Here is a 20,762-nt window from a genome sequence, read left to right on the forward strand (position 1 = left end):
TTTTTAATTAGCAGGGGAAAAGGAATAAGTAGAAGTAACTGGTGGAAAATTAGCATAAGATTTCTTGAATATGTCACTTGACCAACTGGGAAGTAACTGAAGGTTGTCACCATGTAATGTTTGTTCATGGGTCTGTGTAAAATTAAGTGACGATCTGAGTCTCATAGGATTTGGAAAGCATTTGCAGCACAGAAGGCAATAATTAGCATCATTGCTGATGGTCTCTATAACTAGTCCAAGCATTAAGCAGAGGCAAAAATGTAATTTAACTTTTTGTTCTTAAAGGTTTTATTCCATCATGTCAGTTAAGTCAGACTGGAGGAGCAGCAAGAAGAATTTCACTTTATCTGATGCCCACACTATACTTGTTCTTTGCAACAAAATAAACGTTTCAACTTACAAATCCAGCAAATCAAGCAGTGTATACAAACATAATCTCTTCCAAATAAAATTGAAATAGTACTTAAAAAACACCAACAAATAACAAATCCACACTTGTAAAGGAATGATAAAAACTTTAGTCATTGATGTTGAAAGTTCAAGTGAAGCAAAAGGCAGTACTTCTGTGGAACCCCTCTTTGTCACACCATTAGCTATGCTAACTGTAGCCTGAATAAAATTTGTCCATGCTTGAAAGTTTTTCACACCACAAAACTCAAAGTGGAGATAGCTGTCAAGTATACTAACAGGTCTTTCTCCAACTGCTTGATTTCTGGTTGCATAAGCATTTTGTAATGTGTGCAGACTCTTTTGGAGTGTATTTAAGCTAATGATAGTAGGTTTGCTTTGAGAGAAAAACACTACATCACAGCAAGAAAAGTCTCTCACTGGCCATGAACAGACTGGCAAGGTTATCATGTGGTAGATGAAGGAATTTGATGATGTGTATAATTATGAAGATATGGCCCAGATATGGCACTTAGTGGGTGGTACAGGGAACAAAAATCAATCTACTGTGTAAAATTCTCAATGAATTTATTGAGCCTGGCAGAGATGATGAATTCCACAGAAGTTCAGTCTACCAAAACACCAAGGAATTTAAGTTTAATGCCTTTTAAGTTTGTCACTGTATTTGCCAAGTTTACTGAAAGTGGGAATAGGTACACTGTCCTGATTGTTGACATGCTATATTTCTTTTTCTAGGTTCTATCCTTAGGGGCTGATGTTCTACCAGAATATAAACTCCAGACACCTCGCATCAACAAGTTTACTATATTGCACTACAGTCCTTTTAAAGCTGTCTGGGACTGGCTCATTTTGCTGCTGGTAATATATACTGCCATCTTCACCCCTTACTCAGCTGCCTTCCTTCTGAATGATAGCGAGGAACGGAAGAGAAGAGAGTGTGGATATTCTTGCAGCCCACTGAATGTTGTAGACTTAATTGTGGATATTATGTTTATCATTGACATTCTAATCAACTTCAGAACAACATATGTAAACCAGAATGAAGAAGTGGTAAGTGACCCAGCAAAAATAGCAATTCACTACTTCAAAGGCTGGTTCCTAATTGACATGGTTGCTGCAATACCTTTTGACCTGCTGATTTTTGGCTCTGGCTCTGAAGAGGTAAGCTTAAATAAATGAGAAATCTTAAATCTTAAGTTTTGATATTAGTGCAGTAATCTGTGTATCCAAATATATTTTTTGCTACTCAATTAATAAGCTTTTTAGTAGTTCCATCTTTTAAATTAAAGCTAAAATTAAATCCTCCTTAGTAGAATAATGTAGAATATTGTATATGTCAAAGAATATTGTCTTGTCAATGCCTTTCATTGGCAGGAGAAAAGTTGAACAATTCCATTTCTGTTGTTCTATTATACCAAATTTGATACTACCATTACAAATAATGACATATATAACAAGTATAAAGGATTTGTTTAAATATTTTTATTTTAGAACTTTTGTTCCTTTGACTTGCTGCTAATTTTGTAAAAATTGCCCATAATGCATAAGTATTGTGTTGGCATTTAAGTACTAAAATAAATTACCTCTGTTCAAAATCTTTAGATCAGATCTTTACTCAGTGTAGAACAGTGTAGTTGAAGTGCAAAGTATGCTAGTCATTGCCAGTTAACAAAAAGATTTGGCTGTTGTCAATTTTATCAAGAATATGGACTACCAAAAGAAAGAAAAGATTATTAATCTTGCCAGACTGACAGCTCACATGACCAATGTGTTCACCCTATCTGTAGAATGGGTTAACAAAGTGCCCAATATATGCATCTCAAAATTGCCCAAAGGTATATATAAAACATGCACTGTATTCTCGAAGCCTGACCCAGTTCTGCCTCCTTCCAAAGAATTTTTATTTAATTTTAGAAGATCTAAAGTAATAACATATTTTTTGATAAAAACTGAACTGACAAGTAGAGAATTGCAGTTTTTCTTTTCATGATCCATAGAATAAAGTAGTTTCAAAAATAAAAATAAAAAATAGCAAACCCAGCAAAATATGATTCTGTCTCTTTTCAAAGGACAGAAATCCATTTTTTTAAAAATACTGTTTTGCACATATTGACTTACAGGAAACAGAAAGTTTTATTGACCATATGTACCTCTCCTTAACTGAGGAGAGAAAAGTGAAAACACCAAATTAATCAGCATTCTTAGCATGAGCTTTGACTGCATACGTCTGTGTAATAATATAAAAAATATGAAAACATTTTTCCATTTGAAAATGAATTCCTTTGTATAAAAGTCATTTACTGTGAAGGCAATTTTTTTTTTTTTAACGTCTGCCCCAAAAGCCTAAACTGAATTCTGAGTGTATACTAGCTATTCTCACAAATTATACATAAACTTAAGAAAGTAGTTAAGGGTCAATGCAAAACAATTGGCACATGTCTATACACACCTTGAGAGATTATTTCTCATTTGAGATTTTTCAGTCTTAAACAAATTCAGAAGTAGGGTCAGTCATGCTTTTCTTAAATTCATTTTCTCAAAAATTTTGTAATGAAAATGTTTTCCTGTGTCCTGTATTTATAAAGTTATCTAATTCAGAAGTCATGGAAATCAATAAGAACATTCCAATCAACTGTGATATTCCTGTTGATTTGAACATGAGTATACATACTTAAGGTAAATGAGCAATCTGGAGACGCAAGTAGGAAATACCATGCAGTCAAAATAATGTTTTTTAAAAGAATGAAATAAGAAGAAAAAGAAAGTAAAGGACAGAGGGAATATGCTGACAGTTACCAAAAGAAAACTTTTGTATTCAGAAGGTGACTTAAAAGCTCAGAGATTCAAGAGAAACTGTTTGCTCACCTTTTGCATTCATTGTCTGGGATATATCTCAGTCTTTTAGATTTTTTTTTTTGCATTTTTGATAGTGCAGGCACATGAACGACAAATATACTGACAATGGCATTACTTCTAACTTGGACCATATCGTGCCCCTGCAAGAGTGGTCTGCTTCCCTCTCTGATCAGTGAGCACTCATCACTGCCAAAAATTCTGTTCAGCTATAGGAAGTGTGAAACGGCATGTATTACAATGGTAATCAATTCCAAAGTTCAGTGAAGGACTGCTCTTTGGATCATCATCATACCCTAAAAATCATCCTACCACCCCTCCCCTGCTACAGAAATCCTTAACAGTACAGTGCCAGGTGCTAAACTGATGCTAAAGGGATAGCTTTAACATAAGATAATATTAAATATTAGTAGAAGACAGGTGCATTTCTACAGATGAGTAGCTAAATATCAAAACCAGGAATTATCAGAAATTATTGGACAAAGTAATCTCTCTTCAGTGATTTGTGGGGACAGGACAAGGGGCAATGGCCACAAAATTGAGCACAGGAAGTTCTGCACCAACATGAGAAAGAGCTTCATGGTGAGGGTGATGGAGCACTGGAACAGGCTGCCCAGGGAGGTTGTGGAGTCTCCTGCTCTGTAGATATTCAAGGCCCATCTGGGCCAAGTTCCTACCTGGGAAGCCTGCTCTAAGGAACCTGCTTTGGCAGGGGGGTTGGACCCGATGATCTCTCGAGGTCCCTTCCAACCCCTACAATTCTGTGATTCTATGATTCTGTAATGACATTTTCAGTATTTCAGATATAAGTAAATTAATTATTTATTCTCTCCAAACCTGTTAATTGAAGTTTCACTATTGGTAAAAAATAGTTTGTTTACCTAATCAGCAATGAAACTATACACATTATGACCAGTTCATCATGCCATAATGACTTCTCTCTCTCATTCATGGCATTAAATACGTCGATCACTTTTTCTAAGCCTTTACTTACTGCAGTTTTGCTTCCTATATTGCTAACTATAATATTTCCACAGAAATCCTTTTTTGATAGTTTACTTAGAGGAAGCAAATGTAAAACTGTTAGAATGAAGCCTTTTTCATTTAATAGATTTTTTTGCTGTCATGAGGGTTATCTCTTTTATGAAATAGCTCTTTTTTGTTATCTAGAGATTCTTCAAATAAGATCTCCTATGAACAATTGTATTGAACAGTCTTTTTATTAAATAGCATAAGCTCCAAAGAGAGCTCTGTGTGTGCTCACCCAACTTTAAAACACCTTGATATCAAACCAAGTCTAGAAAGGGCAGGAGATAATAATCCAAATACCACATGCGGCACTATCTGAATGCTTCCATTTGAGCTATACTTTGTCAGCCATAGGAAAGCAACAGAGCAAAACAGTTAACTTTCCAATTTCTAAAGTGAGAATTAATAGAATTTAAAATGAACTTTCTGTTTTAAAAGACTCTTAAAAGTATTATGGCTAGTAATAAACTACTGCCTTTTGTGTGTGCGTGTTTTAAATATTAAGTGACATTCCTGATATTTATGAAGATAAAATAATGGATACATAGACTTTTTGCTTTATAGTCTTTTGGTAGTTTATTTTTAATTACACTGGTCATCTCAGAGAAAAACAGATAAAGAAAAAAAATAGAAAACCAGAATTTCTTCCCTTTCATCTAGAACTTAATGCATTAAAACATACTGACAAATGATGGTAATGGTTTCAGCAACATAATTTTCATATTTTTTGTTTATTTGAGGTCAGATATAACACACAGCTGAAATATGAAAAAAAAAAGAAAAAAGAAAAAAAAAAACAACTATGTAGGTTTTCACTTTTTTCTGTTTGTACAAATAATAGTGATTAAAACTATTTTACAACTAAATGCATCAACAGGAAAACTGCTGCCTTAGGACATAAAAATAAATACATTGAATACATTGATATATATTGGTATATCCAGTATACTCACAAAATGTAAGGGTGAAAGTGTCTTCTATTGGTAGCAATAGAACAAGAAAATAGGTGGGGTTTGGATGAAAGGGAGACATAAATCAAACGTTCCTCTCTAAGTTTTGACGTCTTCACTTATATAGTGTATCTGATAAAGCAAAACAAAAAGAAAAGTCCAGCAGTCCTAGAATTGGAGACTGAACCTGAGAGTCCTAACTGCAGCACCACCAATCTTTAATATCTCCTTCCCCCATCACACAAAATGAAAAGCTAAATTCTGGAATGTGTTAGGGATTTGTATCGGAGAGAAAAGAGTTAACTGTACTTGATACTATACTACTCATGCTTCATAGATTTATTTGCAGTCTGCAAGAAGGGTAGAATGATGGTAATTGTTTTACCAAAAAATTTTAGGTGCAAGAAAATATTGAGAAACTGAGGACCTTATAATACCAGGAAGATGGAAAGAACCCTGGCAGATGAAATACCATGTAAGCAAGTGTACATTGGAAGAGACAGTTTGAGCTACTTGTACACATCAGTGGGTTATTTGGTTGAAAAAAGAGACAAATAAGAGAGGGCATTAAAGATACATGCATTAATGATAATGGATGTTATAAAGAAAGAAAAAAAAATCTAGAGCAAAAGTAAGGATTTCTCCATCAGTGAGAAAGTCACCAATTGTAAATGACTTTTTGCAGAGAGGAGGTTCAGGCTAGGGTTCCTCCTAGGGAAAGGTTCTTCACCAAGAAAGTGTTCAGGCACTGGAACAGGCTCCCCAAGAAAGCGGTCACAGCAATGAGCCTGATGGAGTTCAGAAAATGTTTGGACAACACTCTCAGACATGGGGCCTGATTTTTGGGTGGTCCTGTGTAGGGCAAGGAGCTGCACTCAATGATCCTTGTAAGTCTCTTCCAAATCAGGATATTCTATGATCACATGAAATGTCTTCTATGCTGTTATTTAACTCATGCAAAGAACCATGTAGATGTCAAAGAACCATTGTAGACATGATATATGGCTTTTATTTTTTATTTTTTGTACTATTACTAGAGTAAAAAAAAAAAAAAAAAAATTTACACTAGGGGAAAAATATCTATTTACAAATTATTAACATTTGAAAAATGAGGAGCAGTTCCTCAGGCACATCATGTCTCTTTTACTGGGAGGTGTTCTGTTTGCATATTTATAGTGTCTGCACTATGAATACGTTCAATTATAGGGTCAAAATCTTTACTGTCTTTACTGTAAGTCTATACAGAGTCTGCAATTTAAAGTATTGTTCTTAACAAAGTTATTAAGAACAAAATATGGCACAAAGATGATCGTCTGGAGGAACACATGTGGATAAGGATTCTTTCATTTAGGACAATTTTGCTTTCAAGCCATTGCTGAAACAGTTATTACTTTGTGTGTCTTCTTAAAGAAGTTGTGTTATTTTCTCGCTGCACAATAAAAAGATAAAGATTATATATTTTCACACCCTTCTGAAATTATCAGTTATTTTTCATTCCTTTTAAAAAATAAAAAATTAAAATTAAAAAGTGTTATACTCTTTTGGGGAACATTTATATGGAAGAGCTGCAGTTGTAACTGGAATGAAAATCGTTATAGAGAATTACTGCTATATACATATATACACTTCTAATCCAGGTCTCCATTCTGTACTGTAGCTGGAAAATATCAAAAAAAAAAAAAAAAAAAAAAGTGTTTTGAAAGGACAGGTAGTGCAATAACCAAACAGGACAAAAATATCAAAATTAAGTTGCCTATATTGATTAAAAAAAAAAAAAATAGGTTAGCAGAATGGGATATGTAAACATAACATAAAAGAGCGCTGCTCTTTTTTACTTTTCTCAACAATTTGGTTTACTTGTGGTGAATAAGTAAATTTGAGAATCTACAATGTATCTTTCCACAGAATCTATTTAAAATTGATATTACCCTAAAATCTTCATCTTGGTAATAAATCTTACCAATAAAGAAAAAACTTCTTCAATGTCTGTAGGGGTTTTAGATTCTGAAAGCACTTAAACATATTCTGTGGTCTTAGTGAATTCCAGTTTGTATATACAGTTAAGTGCATTAGGTAAATGGAATGCTGTTTGCACTGAATATATTATACCAGGGGGAAATGAACCTTTTTCCATCTTTTAGCATTCCATATTCACAGTTTCAGTAGTTATGAAATTCTTATATACTTCCAGCCTACAGTAAATGTTGCTACTGAAAATAATAATAATAATAATAATAATTAAAAAAAAAAAAAATCCTGATGCTGGGTATCCAGCAACCCTTGAACTTGTTCAAGTGATAAAGCCAGGTATGATGAAAACAGGGCAGCAAGCAATTCAGAGAACAGAGAATCATCAATCAGGTTGCTATTTACAGATGTTAATTGCTGGAACTGAATGGGTAAAGCAGACAGAGTGGGACTTCTGCCTCCTTGTGTGCCGTGCTAAGTGAAGTATTCCCAACACACCAAGGAAAATAAGCTGCATGAGGCATAGTTCTGACACCAAGTACGTCTGTCCCTGTGCAAATGACACATCAGAGGCAGACTGTACTTTGTGAACTCTACATCCACACTGAGAAGCGGACAGCATATAAAAGCACACCAAAAACTGTGGATCATGCTTACCACCTCTACTGTCAGCAGTATTTCAGAGTTTCTGCTGAGTTAAAGGAAGCACAAACTCACGATTGGTTTCTTGATAGTTTAAAACATATCTGGTTCCCTTCAGTGCTGATTTCACCCTGAAGACCTGGAGTTTGCTTGTGTTATACACCTCTGGCATACACCAGATCTCACACGGGTGCAGTATCTAAGCAGGCAGCTGAAATTGAGGCTACATAATATTAGCAAGTCTTATCTTAAGAATGTTGTCTTAACATAATTGTTGACTTGTTTGGGATTCACAATCTACCTACAGATCTTTTTAAGGGATGCTGTAAGAAAATGTTGCATCTTGCATAGTGTAAAGATATAATTACATCTGTAATAGAATGGTTTCAACAGCCTCACTAGGACAAATATTATCTTTTTAAAAGTTTACTCTAGACATTAAGGGATCATAAATATTAAAGCCTGACCTACCTTACAAAAAAAGTACCTAATGATAATATTCACATGCTGAAGCTCAACTTAGGCATAGGTTTTTGAAGGATATGTGGTGTACCTGTCTATTGAGGTCACAATCAATAAAACAGCCTTCTTCATAGAAATTCCCTATGAAATTATTCTTTGTGATGTTAGGTTAACCAGAGTGTTACCCAGTTTTACTGTATATTATCCTCTTGCTCATTTACTCAAAAAATACAGGCATGTATATTACATTGCACTTAATATACATGCACATTAAAAAAGGAAGTAAAAATATTTTAAATGTATCTTGACACTTACTGTACTTTAATATATGCTTAGATTTAATGGTAAGAAAATGGTAAGGTTATTTTTGAAATACAGTAGTTATAATTTACAATGTTGTCAATGTCTTTTACAAGGAATTTAGAAGTATTGCAAAGTTTCACAGATTGATTTGAAAATTGTGAATTTACCTTACTAAGCATTAGATTTCTTTAGAAAGTTCAGAACCCCAAATGGACTGTAATCAATCATGATGCTGATCAGCATTTAAATGCTTGGAAAATATTCCTGTCCTATATCTGACCCATATTTTTTTTAAAAGGTGTAGTACTTTTATTATTGACCTCTACCACTACACCTGCAAGTTGCAGAATGAAGGATGTAGAGAACATTAACCTGGAGTGTGGCAACAGTAACCTTTCCATGATTTTCTTTGCATAATGGCTCATCCTTTTTTTGCCTGAATACAGTGTTCTGAGCATTACAGACAGAAACAATATTTGCAGAATAAGATATCTATTCTTTTGGGGTCATTTCTTCTCTATTCCTCTTCTCTTCTAGAACATGTATGGCAGAGCATTGTAAGAAGTCTCCAAGTTAGTATCAAATTGTCACACACCTAGTGTTCTTGTTTCCTTCACTGTTTTTATAATGAATTTGATAGAAAATGCAATGAATTTGCAAGAAAATGCAATCAAGATGACATTGAAAAGGGTTACTCTACTGTTTTTGTCTGTTCCCCAGAAATAATGGAATTTGCACTGGTTTATTCATGCCAACTAATTGTATGTTTGCTCACAGGGAAAATCTTTTTCAATTTATATCTTTTTTTACAGACAACAACATTAATAGGTCTTCTGAAGACAGCAAGACTGCTGCGTTTGGTGAGGGTAGCACGGAAATTGGACAGATATTCAGAATATGGTGCTGCAGTTCTGATGCTCCTTATGTGCATATTTGCACTAATTGCACACTGGCTTGCTTGCATTTGGTATGCCATTGGAAATGTAGAAAGACCTTACCTGGCACATAAGATTGGCTGGTTGGATTCTTTAGGAGAACAATTAGGAAAGCATTACAATAAGAGTGATGCAAGCTCTGGACCATCCATCAAGGACAAATATGTTACAGCACTTTATTTTACATTCAGCAGTCTGACAAGTGTAGGATTTGGAAATGTATCTCCAAACACCAACTCAGAGAAAATCTTCTCCATCTGTGTTATGTTGATTGGCTGTAAGTAGTTTATTATTATTACTATTATTATTGTTATTATTATTTCGTGGTGTTGAGCAAATAACTTAATGAAGTCTAAGCTAGTAAAATTATAAGCATGCAGCTGGAGAGGCAAACTCCTAAGGAAAGCAACTGTTATATGTGAAAATATGTTGTGATGACTCATGCAGTGTCAGGAAGCCTGAGGTATCAATGTTTCTTAGATTGTGCTGAACCAACTTAAAGCAATTATTAGAAAAAAGCTACATTTTTTTGAGGTCTATGAGCATGTATCTAACTAACTGACTGTTTTTAAATATTCTTTTTAAACCTGGAGATATAAATTTATGTGTACTTTCTTACTTCTGCCCTTTGTTCTTAACTTTGTACTTAGCTTTAATTTCTAATTCTTACCTCTACCAAAGACTGTAAAATCAGATGAACCTAACTTACAACAATAAATTCAAGGCTACAAATCTCAAAAGAAAAATATTGCCATCTTGATTACTATTTAATATTTAAGCTTCTTCTGCAGAGTTGGTTCTGATATAATCAAATAAATAAAAAGCTTCAAGTAATTCAAATCCACATCTGAAAGTGTTACTAGTCTTCCCTGAGCTGTTCTGTCTACAACGTTCACTATTGTACACTGTTGCATCACCTGCAAAACCCAATGATAGAACTTAAGCACATTTTGTTTCTATTTAATCCAGCATTAATGTATGCTAGTATTTTTGGAAACGTATCTGCAATAATCCAAAGACTCTATTCGGGAACTGCACGGTATCACATGCAGATGCTGAGAGTAAAGGAGTTTATACGCTTTCATCAAATCCCTAATCCTCTGCGGCAGCGACTTGAGGAATACTTCCAGCATGCGTGGACGTACACCAATGGCATTGACATGAACATGGTATGTTTTTCTGGTTTTCAGGCATGGGTGCCGATAAATGGATGTGAATTTAGAAAGTGATCGTGAGTCTTCATTATTTATAACTTTAACAGTATGAGTTTTAGAAGATGTATATATAGCAATTATTGAAAATCAAGCCATTTCAAAGTTGGCATTAAAACATTTAGGTGCTTAGGTTATTACAAGCTATAGCAGAAATCTGAACTCTTATAGTGCATAGGAAAATGAGAATTGCAATGGACTATTATAACCTTAAGATAAGGAAAAAGAAAAAAAAAGTGGTCTTGCTGCATACATAGGTGATTCAGAAATTTGTTTGTTCTTTGGTCTGATTTTCCACTACCAGTATAAAACAAGAATACCTTTATTGGTATCTACAGCATTACCCTTGTAGAAAGCCCGCAGCCATCAACACCTTTACAAAATCCTACCATGTAATTTACGTCAGGTAAATTGGCGGTGGATGGAAGAAAGGATCAGGCAGATGGGTCAACTGCTCTTTTCGAGAGAAATACTCTGATCATCCAAACACTCCAAACAGTAGCTTGCTTGTATTCATAACCACGTAATTTTGTACTGAAAGTCAACACAATACTACTAATCATTCAGGAATCCACAGAACCTCATTTCTAGGAAATGGCAAGGTACAAGACTTTCTGTTCCTGAGGTCTGATTTTAGGGATTGATTAAAAAAGGGATTGATTAAAAAACCTGCAAATGCTCCTTATGTAGAAATATTTGGCCAGCTAAAAAACAATAACAATTTTCTAATGAGCAAAAGTAAGCATCTGTATTTCTAGTTTGTTTTCTGAAGATAGCAGCTATTTTTCTGAAAAGTTGACTGAGTTTAGAAGACACTGAGAGAACTGAGCATCATAAGTATCTGTGAATCCATGTCTCTGGAGGAATACTTTCCAGAGCTTTTCTGAGTTAAAAAGGACTTTGCAGAGCTCTCCAAAAAGTTGGCAAAACCAATAAAACTCTATAAATTCTGGTGACAATTTAACTTCTACCTTGCAAATTTTGACAAATTCAAACAGCTTCCGTGTGGCATCCATACACACATTTGTGAATAAGACTGTTAAAGTGGTATACTTTTCTGCTGTAAGCAGAAACTATAGTCTTGGTTTAAAGCTTTTATAAAGCCGAATCAATGACAGCCTGAGTTTATGGTTACCATTAAGTAAAGCAGATCTTAAAAGTAAGACAAGAGCTTAAATATATTGGGCTTCACCTCCCACTTCCACAAGTGTCCCCCCCAGAGGGATATTATGTCCAGCTCAGAATAAGGATATTTGTATAAGCCTCTGCTGGGGATTACTGCAGTGAATGGCAGCAACAGTAGCTTCATCCTACATAGCACTGAAAGGCCTTAATTCCCTCCGATGGCAATGGGAGTATGGGATACTCAGCACTTTGTAGGATCAGGCCCTTAAGCTGCAGGTGGGTGCAGCCTAAGCCTAAAGTAGTTTATTGAATTATTTCTGAAGATATTACAAAATCATGTATGCCTTAACTAATTCATTACCACTAATGGATGTACAAACACCTGTTTCGCATGAAATAGTAACTAAAACTGGATGTTGTCAGGTTAAACTTTGCATAATGCAGGAACTGGTGTAATGGAAATAGTCTTGGATTTGTCATTAATGTGAAAGACTAACTAAATGGATTTAATAGCCCATATTCTGAAATATGATTGTGAGGCAGTATGGAGGCTTTTTTTTTTTTTTTAATAAAATGTGGAAAAAAAAATCAAGTTTAGCATCTTGTTATGTTTTATCTCTTGCTGAGTTCACAATTCTAACCCTCAGGTTTTATGGCACTTAATTTTCATAAAATGTGAGTTTGAATATATTACACTTGGTGCAAGGATAATATGACAATTGTTTGATTTACCTTGTACTTATGAAAGATTTATCTCTTTCCTGTCTGCTTCATACCTAAATATATGGAATAACACCACCCACTGGTAAGAGCAGGAGGTATTTATATCAAATTTAATTCCAGTATAAAGTGTGGAGAATATCCATGTTATCTGTTGGGTTTAGAGCTTGTTCAATGCTTTCTAATTTTATTTTATTTTATTTTATTTTTTTGCATGATGAAGGGGTAGTTAGCGAAGGGATATAATCCAAGTGGAATCAGATGTGGGGCAAAATGGCTACTAAAATTAGGAATTAAGAAATGCTAATCTAACCACATTTATTAATCACTGTTTTACCCCACAACTCAAATCATGCTTTTCTGCCCAAAAAAGGTCATGTGCATATTGGTTTGCATTAGATAATTGCTCTGTAGGAATGTCACTGACAAAGTTGCCATGCTGATCATTCTGCATTATCCTTTGTGTGAATGCTCTTAGTTCTGACCATATATGCATGTTAGCACAAGCATCAATGAAGTTTTCTCGGCTATAAGCCATGTGCATATGAATGGACTTGCATGTGGTATTGAGAACCTAATTTTGCATGAAATATTTGCATTTACACACCAAAGGGCTAATACTGCCCTCAGACAAATGTGTTTGACTCCTGTTGATATTTACTAGGAGTTTTTTACAAATATCTGAAGGCAGAATTTGATCCAATCTTTCATTTCATTTCATTACTGAAAATTGAGTAAAATTAGAAAACTCAATCCTCTTTCTCCTTTGAAATATGAAATGCATGAATAACTTACTATATATATATATGTACAGACCATGTATACACATACACATATATATATGAAAATAATACTAGAAACCATGTTTCAAAAGATGCTTTTAATTGTCATCAGTAGTATACATAAGAAATCAGGAAATGTGGAAAAAATATAAATTCAGGAATAATACTGTATTAAGACTACATAGCCGTGTTTTCTTAAACAAAGTCCTACACTTTACACTGAAAATCAGAAGATAATATATTTTTTTTATTTGAAATGGTTAAACTTAAAAGTAGCTTTAAAAATTTGCTGTTGAAATATCCTGAGAACATTGCTTATTTGTACATTTGTTCCCCTCCACTTCATTTCTACATCTCTTTGATTATGTTTCATTGCATAATGTATTTTGATAAAAAACAGTTCCACATAATTATGCATGGACTGGATAAACAGGATTTGGGATTTATTTTAATCTGGATAAAAATCTTGAGTCTACAGAATAAGCATAATTTAAATCATATCCCTGTGGTATACACTGGCAAAGTTAAATTCCAAGAAAATTATTTACAGTGTATATTGTTTCGTGAAATATCTCACCAGTCTCAAAGATTCAATTACTTTTCTTTTTTTTAAATTATCCTGTTCTGTTTTTCCTAAATTCTCTTTGCCTTCTTTTCCCTACTTCATTCCAGCATTATCAGTCCAGCACTGATAATAGCATGCCTGTGAAGCTTTCTTTAAAAAGATAACATATTTAGTGTTTGAGATCCTTTTTTAAGTTATGCATGTATTTTTTATAAACTCCCCCTTTCTTTCCATGGATCTTCTGTGCATCAGAATAGCTTTATTGGTTTATTTTAACTTAAATAAAATAAAATTAAATTAAATTAAATTAAATTAAAAAGTTCAAAGTAAATAATTGGGACAAGTTTAGAAAGTGTTTAGCCAAATGTAAGTTAATTAAAATTTTGGATGCAGGACAGATACGTTTTTGGTTTGGGCTTTGGTAGTATGAAAGGAGAGAGCAAGTCAATATTTTTACGTATAAATTTATGGAACCTTTCTCTAGCAAGCATCCAGGCAAATGGTTGTTTTTATACTTGTAACTAGTTGTGGCTTCAGCGATTAAACAAGTACAGCAGAACACACAGCTATCTTGAAAGTTCAGAACCAGCAATGCCACTTTATCAAATAAAGGCAGGTTCATCATTGCTTTGGTAAGGCTTCTTTTGTAAGAAATTGGACACTGGTCACTGAAACCACTGTACTTTGTAATTCTTGCTTTTGCCACTACTGGTCTTAAGACCAAAACAAATCTACCAATACAACTACTGCCAGCAGTATCTTTGAAACAGAAAGACAGGAAAGTAAACTAAAATTTCAAAAATAGCAATGTTGCTTATAACATCAGAAGAGTGATCCAAATTAGAAGTGTTTGGAACAAAAACTAGTAGTAATTGGTTACACAGAGGGAATATGTAATCATGATGAAAAGTGGTACTGTTACTTCCCTCTATGTCATGGAAATCATACAACATAAGCTTTCCAAAAAGTACCTTAGATATGAGGTATGTAAAGCTGTTCATTTATGTAAAGCTGTTCTTTATTTTTCTGTAACAAGACTACTTAAAAACATGCATGACTACATTTAATCAAGTTATGGGAAAGAAGATCTCATATAAACAATATGAGGTTCAAGAATGTCAATCTATTTGCAAAGTGATCTTTTATCAGTTTCTCTCTGAATGGCTTGGTCTAACATCTCAAAACGAGCAATTAATAATTTTCCAACTATCATCACCATATTTTTGGAAATGTGTGGATCTAGCCTACTTCCAGCTTGTGCAGACATTCACCTTTTGTTTGATTAAAAAGTCAACTTCTGAGGAAGCTGAAATCATTTTCTGTCCTCTTTATCCAGCAATATAACATCTCAGAAATCACCTTTCAGATGTACTCAGAAAGTTTGGTAAGATAAAGAATGATCCACTGCAGCTCCAATAATTTCACACAAATCTCTTTCATGGCAATAAGTGAAAGCAGAAGAAACTAATTCTTGATAAGGTTGTCAGCCATCAAATCTCATTGAAAAGTGAATTAGTACATCATCACAACTTCTCTTCTCTCTCGACTGTTGTAAGGACCTACTTCATATCCTGCCAAAACAAAACAAACAAACAAACAAAAAAAATGATTCTGACTCTGCAATATTTTCTGGTACAAAGAAGAATCATCAGAAATAATTCTTATTCTTTGTAGGAGTCCAAGAGCTGCTGAAACAGAATTATCACCACCTGTGACCTTGTTTATTCTTTTCTAAATGGTGAAAGCCCTTGGAAATACTTCAGCCTTCTGCTTATAGAAATACTTGATTTCTGTAATTAGCTATCACAGAAATAGTAAATTATCCCTAGAAATACTAGGGATAATAATTCAACTAGGTTGAATTACATAAAGGCTTTGCCTAGATGAAGCTGCTATTAAAATCTGAAAGTCATATCTTTATAACAGAACTAAACCCTGCACTACTCTTTCCCTCTTGGGGGGACAGACACTAGAGGACAGAGATCCTAATTCAAAATCTATGCAATTTTTCCAGCTAAAGAGTTTCAGATAATACTAATATGAGGTGGGAGAAAGACAAAAACTGGAGACATAGGTTATTTCACCAAATGTAATAATTAGTATCAATTAATTTCACTCGTTCTTACAGAACACACACAAAAAAAAAAAAAAAAACTCTCCAAGTCATGGGTTTGTTCCCTGTAAGTAGCTCAAAATTTCTTCTTCAGACTGTTCAGGAGCTTAATTCAGCTGTAAGTGGCACCAGCGTCCTGAGATTTGTATTATGCAGATGGGATCTAAATAGAGAACAAATTATGTGTGGTTGAAGACAGAAAGTATCTTTATTCCAGCTTCTTTGCACCTTTAGCTGTTCAATTTTTTGGCAGGTTAGTTTTTGGTTGGAATAGTTTCCCAAACCATTTCAACATAGGGCAGTAATAAAGAGGTAATGTGGGGAAGGACCAGGGTTTCAGTTTATTCCATTTTAAATTGTCATCTGAACTTGAGAGTCTAACTTTATCATTCTGTATATGTGCTGGGTTCTTGCCCACTCATAAGTCTGGCTTTGATCCTAGGAGAAGAAAAACTTAGCCCAAATGAGTTTCAACAGGCCCCAAACAGACCCACGACATTTTTTTCTCTTTTGCCCTCTTTAACTGCTTCCTGGCATTTAATGTTTGATCCTACCTATGTATCAACAGAGGAAATGGGTGACAGCTGAAGATTATATGCAGAGTTCAAGAAATATCTTTGACTACTGGACTGCAGGGTCTGGAGCATCTCCAATATTAGCAAAGGCTGAGAAAGCTTGGACTGCTCAACCTGGAGAAGTCTCAGGGGGGTCTTATTCATTTGCATAAATGCCTTAAGGAAGGGTGCAAACAAGATGGATCCAGCCTCATTTCAGTGGTGCCTAGTGGACAAGAGGCAATGGGCACAAACTGAAACACAATGTTCTGTCAGAACAACAGGAAGCAGGTTTTATTACTGAGAGTAACTTGAGTGCTGGCACAGGTTTCCCAGAGAGGTTGCAGAGTCTCCATCCTTGGAGAGATTCAAAAGCTGTCTAGAAATGGTCCTAGGCAATCTGCTGGGGCAGGGGCAAATGACATCCAGAGCTCCCTTCCAACCTCAAACATTCTGTGATCCTGTTGATATAGGATGTGATGATATTTTGATGTTTAATGATGAGTATTGTAGTTAAGATTCTGATTTACTTCTCCTTTGATGTTGTCTAAATATTTTCTGTGGGACAATACCTGTTCCAGAACTGAGGAGAGACAAATATAAAAATTGTCATGAATCTTGTATTTTGCCAGAAACATTTGCTAGTTGTCTGAGGTTAATATATATAAATGTTTCTAATTCTGGTGTCACAAATGTGTCTGATACACGTGTGATTGATATTTAATTGTCATCTTCTAAAAGAATACTTGATGCAGCTGGATTCCCTCTTCACATATAAAAGACTACATTCCTCAAGGCAACATGAATCATGTCCCTACTATCATCTCTAAATTTCAATTGTTAATTCCACATTAAATGTTTTATTTACTTCTCAGTGATACTTTTATCCTCTCTAAGCATGCCAAAAAGATAAACCAACATTATTTGACATGGAATAAGTTTCATTTCATAAAGGAAGAGGCAACTGAACTTGGACTCCACAACTGTCAAAGAGAAACAACTGGAGCCTTTGGTCACAGCATTATTTTATTTTATTTTATTTTATTTTATTTTATTTTATTTTATTTTATTTTATTATTTTATTTGGTGAGCGGTGGTTTGAGAATGTTTTCCTTCTTTGTTAAATTTCTTTTTAGAACATCTGAGTATCTTCAGTTATGCATGAATTCTGATTCTAATCATGAGAATCTAAGACTTTCCTCACCAGGGCAAGATGGAACCACTGTTAAGGTGATATTGACTGTAACAACAGACACATGGCAAGAAAGAATGGAGCAACTGAAACCTAAACTTGTATAAATCTTTATTCAAATGATTTATTTATTTTGGATTCATCATTGAGAATAATGTTATTTAAAGTGAAATTTCTTGCTTTATAATTTTCAAAATTTTAAATTCTTATTTTTTATCACTTAGTCCTGCATTCATATAATTTCACAATTATTTTGGCTTTTTTTTTTTTTTTTATAGTGTGTATTAAATTTTTCTTGCTACACTGGAATATGACTTAAACATGTTTTAAAATTCAAAAAGCTTGCAACAAATAAAGAGAAGTGAAATACAGTATTTAGCTTTGCATTATTTTTAAGACAATCTCATGATTTTGAAGAATGGGTGGACAATTTTCTAATATTTAGAGTTGTCAGCATGTACACACGATATACTGATGTTGATTCCCACATTGTTAGAACATGATTTTTCAATGCAATTTTTCCTGCTGTACACAGACAAAGATATTTCTGAGAATCAGATAATTCCTTATTAACACAAGCTAAAATTGGTTAATAAGATTTTTTTTTTCTCAAAGTAATGAAAATGAATATTGGTAATGTACAAGGCTTGGATTGATAAGAAGTTGTCAGTACTGCACAACATAAAATTTAGTTTGGAAACATCTTATTGTATATATCATCAGCTATGGTACTTGGATTCAATACATCACTGCATTCTATGTGAGCAATATGGTAAGCTCCTTTTAGTAATGTAGTATATAGCAATGTTTTAACAAATTTATCTTCAAAACAGCTTTTTCTTGCATTTCCAAACTTATGTTAATAGAGTAATCTCCAAAACTCCATTGAAAATTAATGTTGTTTGGTGGCTGTCACCATTCCAAACATTTGACAGTTGTAGTATTAAGGAGTAAATGTGCTTCCTCTCTGATGTATAGACTGTTATATACACTGTTCTAGAGTGTAAGCTCCATGGAGCAGGGACTTTTTCAAGCATAAACAGAGGATAGCATCTTTCAGATGTTATTGGTATTTAAGTAACTATTAACTAATATGCGATGATTTTAGAACAGTTTCATATTAAGCATAAATTAGTTATGAAAATAATTGTTTCTTAAAGATATCGCCAAAGTATCTTCAGAAATATAAACCAACACACATGGTCTGCATGGTTTTTGCTTAATGGTAAAGTGCAATCCCTTGATAAATGAGATAAACAGAAGCTGATGTGAAAAATTAATACAACTTATCCTAAACTGAGTTCCTAACAATTCAAATACCATTTCTTGTAAGTATCTCTGAATAGAAAATGCATTTCCTATTTTACATCCTATAAAAATGGAGCTCTTCCAAATGATATTCAGATAGGGTTATAAGAAAATAAATAAATAATTCAGAATAGGTCTTTTTTACTGACATGGCTTGAGAATAATTTCAAAATAAACATCTGCAAATTTTCCCCAGTTGTCTCATTGACCAGACAAATTTAGTTATCAGTTTCTCGTTATCATTCAGTAAATAAATTGCTACAATCTACAATATTTTTATTCAAATATAAGTACATTAAAATTAACAGAGTAATTCCATACTAATATATTTCTAGTAGTGTAAGAGATATCGAAAACAGAATGGTAACATAGAAGCTTTTCATTTATCATGTTTTCTTTTCCTTATTGTTGTTGAATGCTGGCTTTTTCTGAGGATGTATTAATTTCATGTGATAATGCCCTATGACTCACAAAAGTTTTGTATGTATGTATGTTATAACATTGTGTTTGTTATTTCACAGCATTGACTTCCCTTAGCAATCATAGAAACATTTTAAACTCAGTTAAAGGTACTAATATTTCATTTATAAATCATAGCTTGGCTTGCGTGGACAAAAGCCACATATCAGAAATGTATTCATCTTCTCCATTAGCAAGAGATGTTAATATATTTATGCAAGAAGAGTGAATGCACAGACCTTTATTGTGCTGAAGTAAGAACAAATATAGCAACAAATTAATGTATCTTGTATATATCTTTTTTCTGTGCAGGATACATGGTAAACAGAAATGAATTGATAATCTGCTTTAATAACAAAAAGTCACATCCTGTTCACATTATTCATGACTGGTAGCATCAGTTCATGTTCTGTCCTTAGAAATATGCAACAGATATAGTCTGTCCCATTGTACTTCCAGGGTAAGCATATGACCCATTATCACTGAGAAAGACAATAGGATTTAAATGACAGAAAGGGTGGTACGTAATAATGTGTCAGCACCATTTCTGAACAGAGAACATAGAGTCGTGAGGTGGGCAGCACTCCCATAGAAGTCATTTGCAGAAATGTTCATTGACTCTAAAAGAAACAGAGGTAAGCTTTTCTAAATTGTTTAGGATCATTTCAGACGTAATGACAACCTTGCAAATAGGTTACTTTTTTTCTTCTAAACAAAATTAGCATGTTACCATGGTACCCAAGAGGAAGCCTGTGGTTCTACTTCAGGCAAATTCCCATTGTTGTAGAGATGAACAAGGACCATAGCAACTAGCCCTGTTGTTCAAAGAATTATTCATCTGCCTATGTAAATCTGTTTAACATCATTGTTTCAGTGACACGTTTTTTTCTGATAAAAATACACATTATACACTTACAAACAGAATATATTTAACATGAAAATTTCATTAAAATTCCCCCTTCTGAAAAAAAAAATCTCAGATCTCATTCAGATAGCTTTTCACAGGTAGATTTTATAAATAACATAGTTTTAGCAACAAAATAACATAGTTTTAGCAACAAAATCATCTTATATTAAAAGTATTACTTTTATAGATGATAAAAAGGAACTAGATACATACAGTCTGAATAGGTGAAATACTTATTATTTGCTATTTTACTGCTGTATATTCAGTCATACATAT

The 20,762-nt window shown here is 33.7% G+C and overlaps 1 protein-coding gene across 7 annotated transcripts in view; it reads left to right on the forward strand.

The window, feature by feature from the left end:
• The window catches only part of KCNH7 (potassium voltage-gated channel subfamily H member 7), a 220,038-nt gene that overhangs the window by 168,575 nt on the left and 30,701 nt on the right, over positions 1-20,762 (forward strand). For 5 of the 7 annotated variants that reach the window (XM_032189879.1, XM_032189878.1, XM_032189877.1 and 2 more), the window contains 3 exons: positions 1,144-1,569; positions 9,428-9,827; positions 10,520-10,720. In XM_032189879.1, coding sequence (XP_032045770.1) covers positions 1,144-1,569; positions 9,428-9,827; positions 10,520-10,720 — 1,027 coding nt within the window. The remainder of the gene's footprint in view (positions 1-1,143; positions 1,570-9,427; positions 9,828-10,519; positions 10,721-20,762) is intronic. The other 2 variants (XM_032189881.1, XM_032189876.1) reach the window with 1 other exon arrangement.

This window comes from Aythya fuligula, chromosome 6 (assembly GCF_009819795.1).
Source record: "Aythya fuligula isolate bAytFul2 chromosome 6, bAytFul2.pri, whole genome shotgun sequence".
Classification (NCBI taxonomy): Eukaryota; Metazoa; Chordata; class Aves; order Anseriformes; family Anatidae; genus Aythya; species Aythya fuligula.